Genomic DNA, 12,846 nt, shown 5'->3' on the forward strand with positions numbered 1-12,846 from the left:
TAATCTAACAAATCAATCTGGAATAATGCAGGTGAGTGACACTAAAATAAGCAAGCATATGGGTTACAAATAAGCATATGGCACATTTGGGTTACAAGGAGAATTAACTCAGACATTGCACTGGCATTATGGTGACCAAAATGATAAAAACTAAGCTCTTATTTTGGAACACAGGAGGCAGATATTTATAGTGAAGCAAGAGATAGTCAAAATCGGGAATTTACAGAACAAGAGCTGAGCTGTCTTGCAGTATTTGCTCAAAAGAAAGAAGATGACATTTACCCTAGGATAGATCCAGAAATACCTATTACTTGTTTCTATGTTTCAGTTTTTTGTAGGAAAAAAGTCAATAATAATAATAGTTTAATATATGTATCTTCTATGTTCTTTGCAAGAAATCTATTAAAGTGAATTTGAAGCTTTTCAATTTCTACGAAGTGCTTTATGCTGAAAAGCAAGTAGCTTTAGCATCTTCCACTAAAGCTCACAGCTCAGCAGTTCACAGGTATTTGAAATGAAAGACAAAAAATCCCACAGAACATCCTACAAGTCACAACTTTGATACAGATTGCACAAGACAAAAAATCCCACCCTAACTCAGTTTTCTTGGTGAGGCACATATTTAAAACATAAAAAATAACAATCTTTCTTCAAAAGCCTGGGCACAGGACTAATCTGTCAAGTAAGACTCAAGTTTTTTCCTCTGAAAGGCACACTGAATTAAATGTTATATGACTGACCACTGTGACACAAGACAGTGTTACTAAAACATTTAGCAATTTTCAGAGCTATACTGTCCCACTGTCCAATTTTAAGGTCTCCCTTGTGAAATTCCCACTGACTTGCCCTCACTCCTCTTTTCAGTGGTGGAAGTTGCTGCACTACTAGGTGATTATTAAAGAGAGGATGGCATGGAAGTGAGTCCTTAACAGTTAAACAGACATGTTACCAAATACCAGAAAAAACAGATTCTAAAGAAAGGCAAGGAGTTTATATCCAACGCAACCAGCAATACTTTGCTGCCAACAGCTGCTGTCTAGCAAGGTGTTAAGGGAGATTCACTGCTACAGCATCACTGTACAGGGTAATACATGTCAGAAATGGACCAGGCTGGACAACTAACTCCACAAGTCATCTTTCAAAACTTGGGCTACACTGAGTTTTGAGTTTACTTAAAAGCTGGAAAATGATGGATGATAACAGCCAAAGTTTTGTCTGCCAGAGACTAAATAATTTATGATTTTCATTACAATAGTACCTATCCAAGGAATGTGAAAAAAATAATCAAGCAGACTTACCTGACTAGGAATAAACAGGTCCATTTTCAAAAGGACTAATGCTGCAGAGTATATGGGATGCTCCCTATTCAGTGCATGACAGCAGCTTCTTAACTAACAGAAATTATTGCAACACTACTAGAATGAATGAGTTATGACAACATGCACACACTGAAGAATCATCCTTTTCTTCCAGCTTTTATTTACATGTCTAAGACACTGCCTGCCAGAATACACATCTTCAACAATATCTCAAGAAAGGAGAAAATAAATACTATTACTAGCTTTATATGCCACAAAATTATTAAGTAATACTTGAAGTCTGCCCTTGTGGTTTAGAACCAGGATGTGTTATAAAACTTTAAAAATATAGATTAAAAAAATTACATAGGAATGTTTGACAGGTGTTTGCACACAACTGAATGCACAGTTTGCTTCTTCACAGGAGGCTCAGTTCCAGACACAAGAGCTTTAAATTAATTATACATATATGAAATCTGGGGATGGATGAACGAATAATGAATAGATGAATGAGTAAATGAGTTATCACCTTCATTGTAAGTTTGAACCTATTAAAATGAATAATGAAGGAGGATGGAAATGCAGTTTGAGAACTCAAGTTCACTTATAAGGAGGCCCAAGAAAGTGTATCTTAATTGTGGCTGAATTCAAAGGCAAAAGAGATGCCACTGATGACAGAAACACACAGAAATAGCATGGGATCTATACAACATGTTCAGTATATTCCATGAATCCTAACATTTATGGATAAAAATAGATAGTATTTGCATATTACTAGGTATGAAAGCCTTACATTAAACATGCCCAAAATACAAGGGACAGAACATCTCTCCTGAAGAAAGGCTGAGAGAGTTGGGGTTGTTCAGCCTGGAGAAGGGTCAGAGGACACTTTACTGCAGCCTTTCAATATTTAAGGGGGAAAGATGGGAATAAACCACTTAGCAGGTCCTGCTGCAATTGTTTTAAACTATAAGAGGGTAGATTTAAGACTAAATATAAGGCAGCAATATTTTACAACTGTTAGAAACATTTAACCTTTTTTAAAACATATTTATTATGATGTATTTTAAATTAATATCAAATATTTTAAAATAGGAAGAAATATTTCACAGTATTTTACAATGGGGGTGGTGAAACACCTTCAACATTATACAGTAAATTAACTCCCCTTAAACAAACAAAATGCTGCATTACTCAACTGGTATTACTATCTACCCCTAGCCACATGAGTTTCTTTCTGACTCTTTCCAGCTCTGAAACCAGCCATACCATTAGAACAACAACAGGTATGCCAGATGGTGCATATAAAACTGGAACAATGAGGCTTAGAGAAGCTAACTTTCCAATGTTAAAACAAGATTCTAATAGAAATGTAAGGCAGTATTACACCAAACAAGTATTCAGTACTTTTTAAACTCTAGAGCTTAGCCCATAAACTCATGTACTTTCAAGTACCAGTACCAAACCCCTTAAATTTTGAGGATCAAGGCATCAGGTATTGAAGTCAAAATTTAAATGCCTCCATTAGAGGATTAGAGCATTCCTGGGCCACAGTTACTGAACTAGTGAAGAGTGCTAGAACATACTTGCCTTCTTGTTGCAGCCCTGCCCAAGCACCTGCTCTCACTTTCAAAGACTGGGTGCTAGACTAGATGTAGATTTGCTTTTATCATCTGCAACCAATACAAAAATGCGTTGCTCTCACATAAAAGTGAAATTATTTCTGAATTAACATGTTGACCCAGTATTTTTCATTTTTCAGGATACAGGTATCAAAAGCATAAGAAAGAGGTATAAAAATAGTTTTTTGTCCAAATTGGTACTAAAAGTGATATTGTAATAGCTTTTGAAACTATTTTTTCATCTACCAATTTTAATTACCAATGACACCTGCTTGTTCTGTGTAGTTCTTACAGCTGTGCACCACCTCTGTCTAACAAACTTATCATTGCAATGTCCCTCTGACATACAAAACTTTTATTACCCATATTGTACACATGTGAAAGATCACTTGGAACATCTGCTGGCAGAGAAGTAAAAAGCCTTCAAAATCCTGTATTAAGATCAGCCCCACTCATTTCTCGAGAATTAATTTTAGACTGGGGCTGTGTGTCTTTAAAACCCACCAGAATCAAGACTTCCTTTCAGTTAGCTCTGTACAAATAAACTCAGACCCTCCCCAAAAAGTTTCTGGATCTAAGAATCCATTTTTGGGTTTTCAGCAGCATTAGCAGATGTCCAAGAACTAAATGCTGCTCAGCTAAAGCATGCATTGAAGTACCTTCCATGTTTTGAAAGTCTTTCTAGAAAACCACAGGATCTAGGGGAGTCTTGCAATCTTGCACACACCAAGCCCCAGAACCATTGGAAGAAAAAGGGGTGAGACATTAAATCAGTTCTGTAACTGATATGCAAAAATTAAAACAAAGCAAAAACTATTCAGCTTGAAATACATCTTGATAAAATCAGGCAAGAGTAGGGAGATGCATCATGACACTATACCTCACACCTTTTTTTATCTGGTTCTTATTCACACTGATAGAGACTGTCATTCTTTAATTACTGAAGATCTAGGTTTTGACCTCAGTCCAGAAAAGTTTGTACTTACCCTATTTAAATTTTCACCTTTCACTGAGTCTTCATAAATTAAAATTTTGTCCTGTAAAGATTTCTTCAGAATATCTAACTTATTTCTATTCCTGGATCCTGTTTTTCCCATTTTAGAATGCTGCTGTAACAAGATGAGCAAAAATGCTTTATTTGTAAGAGGTATATGAGGATGCTAGTGTTAGGATTATTACTTGCTATTATTGGCACATCCATCAAATAATGAAACACTTGGCAAATATGACTTTCACTGAGAAAGTACTTCTGAAATGCAGGTGCTGCCTATTCACTCAGAATATTCCTTTCGGACATTCAAAGTTAGAATTTTTTTAAAAATTTATTTCAAGTAGAATTATATATTCATCCTTTCCATGAAAACTGGTAGCATATACATTTGATTTTAAACAAGCTTTAGTAGTGATAATAAGAGAAGATTTTAACTGATAAGTTGTCTCCTCGGCACAGCTGAAAATGAACAAAGAATATTAATTTAAGATCTACATTGTTTTCAACACACAGTCTATGAATCACAAATGAACCATGATAATATTAAGAGGCACCGTTCCATGTAATCAAATTATTCCTGACCTTTCCATTTCTTTACAAGAATACCAACTAAGTATATGTACTCTTGGGGAAATGATAACATCTGTTCAACTGTAAGGTTTTGCAAAGTCATTTCCCTCCTTTAGTATTTTAGAAACTATTAAGGCTTTGAACTAGGCTAACTCCTAGCACAATTAACCCAAGGTAGTTTACATGTTGAGAAAGTATAACTGAACCAAAACAAAGCAAGGGCAAGTTCTCCTTTAAAGAAAGTATCAGATACAATTAATACAGGGAATGCTTTTTGCCCCGCTACCTTATAAGAACTGAAAACCATTTATGATTCCATAGCTTTTGCACTTTACTGAAGGAATTAAACACCTCTCACAGGGTTCTTTAACTAGTGCTAGATTTGATAGGCAGATAGACTCCTCGTTGGAAATACTCTTCTAACTTTGAGTATGCCTCATCTTCTACATATTTAGACGTGGGGAAAAAACCCCCAACTGTCGGCATACACTTCAATCTTTTGAAAACAAGAAACAGAAATCATGCCCAATTTCTTGCCAAGAAAGGCCATCTAGTTCGGGAGCTTTACTTTCCTAAACAGACAAAACAATGTAGAAGATTCTTTTCCAGAAACTCCCAAAACTTTCACTAAAGCAGCAGAAATACACAGGTATATGTGAAAAAAAACCTATTTATCCAACTGCTGCCCAACTATCTTTAAGTCCACTGGTCCATGCAGACAGGAAAAGTGCTGCCGCACCTATGGAGAAGCTATGGACCCAGATCTGCAGCCAATGCCAGCAGCCACAGGTACACCCAGGAAGCCCTTCCACATCCCCACACTGATCCCACGCTGTTCCCACCTGTTTGCAGGTCATTGCTAAATTCTGCTCAACCTTCAGCACCTCGGTGTCCTTCTGCTCCACCTCAAAAGCCTGAAGCAAGGTTCTTGCTCTTATCTTGGGCCAAGCCAAGCTGCTGTCCACCTGAGAGAAGCAGCAGTGCAACTCTTGCCTCATTCTAAGCAACTCCTCTTCTGAGAGCGAGAGGGGTAAACTTAGAAGTTGCCTGTTAAAAAAAACCAAGAGCCATTTGCTGTTCAATGATTTAGGCAATAATGCATAAAATATAAGAGACATGAACACAAATACTTTACTTTAGCAGAGATTATCCTTTTTTGGTCTATTTCATGTATCAGTTAGTGATTTCACACACAGCAATGAACTCCTCAGCATGTATAAAATACCCTTGAGGATACCTTAAATTCTGCATACAGAGCTTCCTGGACTGTAAAACTTCATTTTCAAAGGAAAACAGCATTTGAATATTTTAAAAATAAATTAATATTTTTCGCACATTTCCTATGCACAGAGTCCTTCCACCTCTTCAGACAATACAATCCCTGAACTTCAGCTGAAATCAAGATAAAAGCTTCCCATAAAGCCTCCCCGTGCTGTTTCTCAGCCCTCAGCAGTCACAGCTACTGAGAAGGAAAAAATAAAATAAAAGTCTCTATTATGAACACATATGTCATCCCTTCCATCAACAAGTCACAAGGGTTCCAGCTGTTGTTTGTAAAAAGGCTCTTTGCAGTCTGAACAGCACAATATGTTTTAAGACTAATTTGAATTACTCAAAGTTTCCATTTTATAGAAGTATATAGAAGTAAGATTCTAAACACAGATCTCTAATGAACTGATCAAAGGTCAAGCTGAAGTTGACTTGAAAATAAAGCATGCTCAGTTCTGATTAACCTTAGGCTACATTTATCTTCTTGCTTTATCTTATTTCCTTAAGAATATTTCATAAAAAATAGCATACTTTAATTTGTTTGGAAATTTCCTTTATTCCACAAAAAATTGTTTGTATTTAAAACACAAACAGCATGTTTTTTAAAGAGCAGTTTTCATTGAAAAATATATTATACTGCATGTTTCATTAGTACTGATACTTTTATTCAATATAGAACAGGCCTATACTACCTCATCAAATCATTGAGTTTAGAAATCCTTTTTTCTTTCTACTGATTCAGCAAAGAACAGTTAGATCCTTAATTAATACATTTTTAATGCATGAGGTTTTTCCCTTCAAAGAATTACTTATTTTAAGACAAGGCTACTCCAAATGATCATTTATAGTATACTTAACCATTTGTTATCTTGTCTTAGACTCATGAAAGAAAATCCATTGTAGAAATCCATGTATATAGATATATAGACAGAGATACAAAATAAAATACAGCAAATAGAGTTTTGCCATGTCTATATTTAAAAAGGACTTTAGGCATTAACAATCTTCATAAACATTTTGGACTAACCCATGGTCTCTTTGATAAGCAACAAAAATGAAAAGCTATCATTCAAAATAATTCTTTGTGAAAACTAGATAGCAGATGAGAACATAAACATGGGAGCTGGCATCTGTCATCAAAATACCGTAACTGACAGACAGTGGACTGAAAGAAGACAGCGACAAATTTTAAGGGGCTTTTGAAGGACACTTGTTGCTGCATTTTTTTGTATATATTTTCCCGAATTTTACTGAAAAAAAACTAAAACAGCTTACTGTTGCTTCAAATAAAGATAGCATCTAACAAATATGACAGGCACACTCCAGGTTGGAACACAATTATTATGGGATTCTAAGTTAGAACCAGGAAAGTCCTGCTGGGTCATACAATCTACTTCCATACTCCTGCAGGTCTGCTCTCGGCAATGTAAACAAGAGATAGGAAGACAAGCTAGAAAATACATATAAACGAAAGGAACATAGGAAAGTATCTAAAATGTTGAATAAAATACAAAGCCCTTGAAATGAGAACCAAAACAATAGGAAAAAATGTAATTCTTTTTTTAACAAAGCCAATGTAATGGATAAAGTTTATATTCCTTTTACATGGTTTTACAATATGTGGCAGGAAGACTTACGAAGATTCTGCCTGGATAGAACTGCCCATACAAATCTATTTTGCTTTAAAGAAGAGGTATGAAGGAGAAACTTTTACCAGTGTCTTTTTTTTTTCCCCCTCCCTGTTCAATCTCTTATGCCTGGTACATTTTCTTCAGAGCCACACAGCTTATTATAGGTTTGCCTGTTCCAGTTGCTTCCCCTAAAGCTGCAATTTTATTTTTTCATGTTCCCATGTCTCTAACAATGTCTCTTATTAAATAGACATTGTATAGGAAATGTAGTACTGCAAATATTCAGGCAATCTAACAACCAGACATAAATGTACTTGAAAGCTAAGAACAAATGCTAAGGAACGTTTCCTGATCTCTCAGGGACCTTGCTGCCCACTCTGAGAGGCACAACCACTCCTGGCCACAGCCATGGGCTCTCCCTGTGCAAGGTCTCCCAACTGAGGCAAGGCCACCACCTGCTTTCCCACCTCCCCAGGGTCACACTGCAGCAGGCAGCAATGGCCAAAACACTTCCAGCAGCCAGAACTCCTCTCTGCAGCACTGCCTGTGCCATGGTGCCTGTCTGGCTCAGAGCTTGGTGCCAGGGGCACTCTGTCAGCAGGCCAGAGCAGCTGAGTCTGATGCATGGAGACATGAGCTGGACAGGCAGGATACTGCACTGTGTAATTAGGGACTATGTAGAAATACTGGGACAAAGCTTAAAACAAACCTGGTGAGTAAGGTTTGACTTGTGGCTAGAAGGAATATTTTGAACTTGGACTTGGGGCCAATTAGGTCTGACGTACTAACTGGCATTTCCAAAGTGTGGGACCTCGAAAAACAGACAATGAATAACAATGAAAGATGTGTAAGGGATACCTCCCATGGAATGAATGGAAATATAAAGCCTTCATTCCACGTTTTTAGCTTCAAGACTGTGTTTCCTGGGATTTCCACTGCAGTGCTCACCCACTGGTGGTGCCACATGGGTTGAGCGCTTGGAAAAAAAATATCAATTTCTAAGTGCCCAGCAGAGAACTGATCACTAGGAATTACAACTGGACAGGTGTGAAAACTCCTAATTCTCTTCTATTTGCAATAGTAACTAAGAAAAGAGTGCAGAAAGATACTTGCATGAATATTGACTGTTCCCAGCTCCTGGTTTTTTTTTGTTCTGAAATGCCTGTTTCCAGCTCTTGGCTTAGCTTCTGCCTGGTGAGCTGAAGCAGCTCTTCAGCAGCCACGCTCTTTTCATGTTCTTCCCTTTCAAGCTGTCCATGTTTAACAACCATCTCTTTTTTGTGCTCCTCCACAGCTTCTAGCAGGAACAATTTTGGCACACTGAGCTTGACTAGTTCTTGCACAAACACTCCACACTGAACACGTTTAAGCTCTTCAATGGCTTTCTCTGTTACGTTAAATAGAAGCTCTTTCAGCTCTTCGCTGGCCTCATTGTCAAGCTTTTCAGTAAGTTCTTCAAATTCAATGGTGTGATCACTTAGAAGATTTTTCCAGTGTCTCAGGTAGTGAGAGATCTCATTAGTAGTTTTGAAGGGGTCTCCAAGTGACAGCTGCTCCTTCTGATGCTCTTTCTGCTGATTCATTTACCAAAAGGAGGAACAAAGTTAAGAAAAAGGAACATCTCGAATTCTAGCTCCTTAAGTATGGATTTCATAGCAATATAAAATTTCAGGCTTTTGCTTTTCCACGTTCTTGAAACTGCTTTTCAGTGTCCAGAGGCTTACCCAGCCCTCAACAGATTGGCTTTATGAGCACCTAGGTGATAACTCAGACTATTGTTAGATACAAAGGTTGTGATAATATGGACTGTTGCTAGATAGAAGAGCTAACACCTAAACACATGCATGATCATGTGGTTTGATATAATCTCAGCTAGCTGAACTTCAGTGATCTGGCAGCATTCCAGAAGTCAATCTGGATCAAACAGCAAAGAAGGAAAAGAATTTTTAAAAATGAGGGAAAAAATAAGTTTGGGGTTATTTTTTATTTTCCCCATCTTGCAATTTCATTGGAAAGTTAAACCAAAGCTACCTACACAGAGAATAAACATAACAAATGACATCACCATTACCACGCCTGCTGTCTATGCTCACACTGGTATCTGTTAAAGAGCACAAAGCACTGAAACACATCTTGCAAAAGATAAGCTCAACCTCACCTAACTTGGGTCATCTAAAAGAACTACCACATAATCCAAGATAGTTTTTTCTACATCTTTTAGGCACAGAAATGTAACTTTGAAGTATACCTTTGGATGACAACTCCCTTTCAGAACACCTGCAGGTCATCTTACATTATGACATGACTTGTATCTTTTAGAGTTACCTTTGATTTTTAGATGGCTGAGATGAGGTGACATGAGTTCTACCACAAGCAACCATAGGCAGAGCATCTTTTACATAGTTTTGGTTTGTAGCTGAATTTTAACTGTGCTGTTGAAGTTCACTCAGGTCACACGTAGCCAGGAAACCCACAGAAAATGGTGACTGTCACCTGAGCCATCTCCCTCACCAACTCCTGAACCTGAGCTGGCTTTTGCCTGTCTGCATGTTACAGAGACTTGTCATGACCCCCTTGGACATGGTACACTAAGCAGAGGGGCTTTAGAAGTTTCTCCAGCTAAGTTGAAGTTATTTCTTGCAGGTTTTTCTAAAACAAAAGCTATAAATTACTGCATGACTAATACAGAACATGGTGGTACACAGCTAAAACCAACTGACACTTATTTTCAACCATGCTCCTGGCAGTGTTGACCCCTGTTGTAAGAACTACATTTTATTCTTCAATTAATTCAATTTCTAATTTATGATAAGCCCTTTGAAAATAAATACACTGAAAATAATTACCGTTTGCAGCATTTCCCGCCTTCGCTTGGTAATGAGTTTCTGGCAAAGCTTCTGCTTTTCTTGTTTTAAATCATGATCAAATTTCTGTTTAACAAAATTAATTTCAGTTTCGGCTCGGTCCAGCAGCATTCCCAAATGACTTTCAGGTAGATGACCTGCTCTGTAATAACAGTGTTTGAAGCCTGTTATCCCAAATTCTTAAGTGCGAAAGGGTATCTGAGGCAATTAGTACCACAAAAAGGCTCAGCAAAATAGACACACAGAATGATCTTAGTTTCTTATGCAGTGACGCCTGGGAGAATCAAACAAGGAACGGGATAATAGAAGGACAATCTCAGAGATGAGCACAGAATTGAGGCAGTTTGTGAAGGTGTATGAAAAAGAAACAGGAAGAAGGATGGAAGGATGGAAGGAAGGAAGGGCAAGTGGCAAACCAATTACATATCAGTTTGTAACATAAGTGATATTCAAATGAGACATTTAAAACCTTATATATTATGCATATTTTATTTTTCCATTTAATGTCCCTGGAATGCAATTTTGTATGTCTTTTACAACTCCTTGTCATTAAAAAAAATTTCTCTTTAAAGAATGTAATCAAGTAAAAAGAACAAAAAATTATTTTTAATAGACAAAGCAATCATATCTACAAAATATTTATATTCAGACTGCCTAGTAAATTTATACCAGAAGAATTATAAAAATTTCAAAACAATAGCAAACCTCAGTTATCAGAAACAGCAAATTGCTGGTCATAAGCCCATGGTGCTCTCAAATGGAAGTTCAAGACTATGGTCTACCTCCTGTTGCTACACAATTTCATGTCAGGGAAAAAAAGATCTAAAGAGCCCTGGCAACAGTTAAAAAGATCTCTCTCTCCACAAATTTATATTGAATTTCAGAACTTACCTGCTATTACATTTACACTACAAGTTCCCCAAATCTTTCTTATTCAAAAGAAGAATAAAAGAACATCTTAATTCAGACCAGGCTGTTGGACATTCATGAGTTATAGTAAACACAGTGGACTTAAAAATGTGGTGTTGAAAAGGTCAACATGAAACTTCGAATTGAAAGCTCCAATTCCTGACCTGAACCTGGATGTCATCCAGATACCTTCTAGTTTACTTATGCAGTCCCCCTTTTTTCAAAGACATGAACATTACACACAGAGCCGGGACTCAGATGAATCCAGGGCTTTCAAGGTTCCATTACAATGTGATACCTGGCCCAATTCCTAAATTAAAGTAGCAGTTAAATATGGTAAGCAAGCCCTTCTCCAGAAAGGAGAATCTCATTTTGGTTTATTAAGATTTATTGATACTGTGACAACTTAATTCCAATCAAAATCCTCAAAATAAGAGCTAAAATAAAGCAGAAGATTACCATATTAGCTTGTTTGCAGTCACAGCACAGTAACCATGTTGGCCAGATCCCGTAATTCACACCTCTCCATCTCAAACATCCACAACTATCTGTGCAAGCCATGAAACATCATCCCCTATATAATGCATGTGCTGGATAGAAACTGAGATGTGCTTTATCACAGTTATGTCAATAAAAGAGATCCTCCTTTTGCAGAGCTTTTTCAAAGTCTATCTATTGCATTTCTTTAATCTGCAAAGAGGATTAAACTACCTCTCAGTATATTGAGAGTAATCCACCAAGTGTCATTCTTGGCCAAGTAATTTCTGCCTTGAAACTAATCAATGTTAAAATTCAGTGTTATGTCAAAAAACTCCCCAACAGCACCAAGTTTCTAGCCCATATTTGGTAACTTTTAAGTCCTGCCCCTCCTTTTTGACTGAACCCAAGGCAAAAGATATGTGAATAAAGGTAATTAATTATGGTGAGAAAGTGAGGAAAGATAATAACCAAGATATTATATTTAACACCTTAATCCTTTCTTGTACTGAGGAAATAAACCCAGGCTTGCTGTATCCAATTAAAATCCCTGTCCAGAGCAGTGAAAAGAGTCTGCAATAGAAAAAGACAGATGTGCTGGAACCACACAGCAAATGGAAGTTTAAAGAAAGTGACGCAACATAGAATGATAGGAAGATGATACATAGCTACCTATTTTTAGGATTAAAAAAAAGGGTCTACGTTATTTCCGTTGATTTGATTTGATTTACTTAGAGATCATCTTTACATAGACTACGTCCACAGCTAAAACTGTAGGTGATGCAGTATCACCCACCACAGAAGCCTATGTCAGTTTATGTGCCAACTTATATTAATCAGTGTTATGGTAATTCCTGAAAGGCTCAACCCTGGCAAGACACCCTCATTTCTTGTTTAATATAAATACAATATAAAAACAATTATACTATTAGGAATAAAATATGTCCTGGTCTCAAAGGACTCTGAACAGAAATGCAAAACAAAAGGAGAAGAGAAAGGTACTAAGACAGTATAGACTGTATGATAAACTGCCTGGTATCAGCATACCAGACATTTAATCACTGAAGAAATGTACAGGCACATGTCTTTGAACAACGAGAATTTTAATGAAGGACAATACTGTGGTAATGACACGGATGTTTAAAGGGAGATCCTCCCAAAGGCAGTGAGCACCAAGGAAGGTACAGAGGTGCAGTGTGTAGCCAACAGCAGCAG

At 37.1% G+C, this 12,846-nt stretch overlaps 1 protein-coding gene across 9 annotated transcripts in view; it reads right to left on the reverse strand.

Annotated features, from left to right (window-relative positions):
• The window catches only part of EVC2 (EvC ciliary complex subunit 2), a 70,760-nt gene that overhangs the window by 13,530 nt on the left and 44,384 nt on the right, over positions 1–12,846 (reverse strand). For 5 of the 9 annotated variants that reach the window (XM_042053469.1, XM_042053468.1, XM_042053464.1 and 2 more), the window contains exons 13-16: positions 10,228–10,387; positions 8,495–8,955; positions 5,324–5,528; positions 3,907–4,029 (exon numbers count right to left, since the gene is read on the reverse strand). In XM_042053469.1, coding sequence (XP_041909403.1) covers positions 3,907–4,029; positions 5,324–5,528; positions 8,495–8,955; positions 10,228–10,387 — 949 coding nt within the window. The remainder of the gene's footprint in view (positions 1–3,906; positions 4,030–5,323; positions 5,529–8,494; positions 8,956–10,227; positions 10,388–12,846) is intronic. The other 4 variants (XM_042053467.1, XM_042053463.1, XM_042053465.1 and 1 more) reach the window with 3 other exon arrangements.

Source organism: Corvus kubaryi, unplaced genomic scaffold (genome assembly GCF_017639235.1).
Source record: "Corvus kubaryi isolate FWS band 111438036 unplaced genomic scaffold, C.kubaryi_AGA036_p1.0 split1-131, whole genome shotgun sequence".
NCBI lineage: Eukaryota > Metazoa > Chordata > Aves > Passeriformes > Corvidae > Corvus > Corvus kubaryi.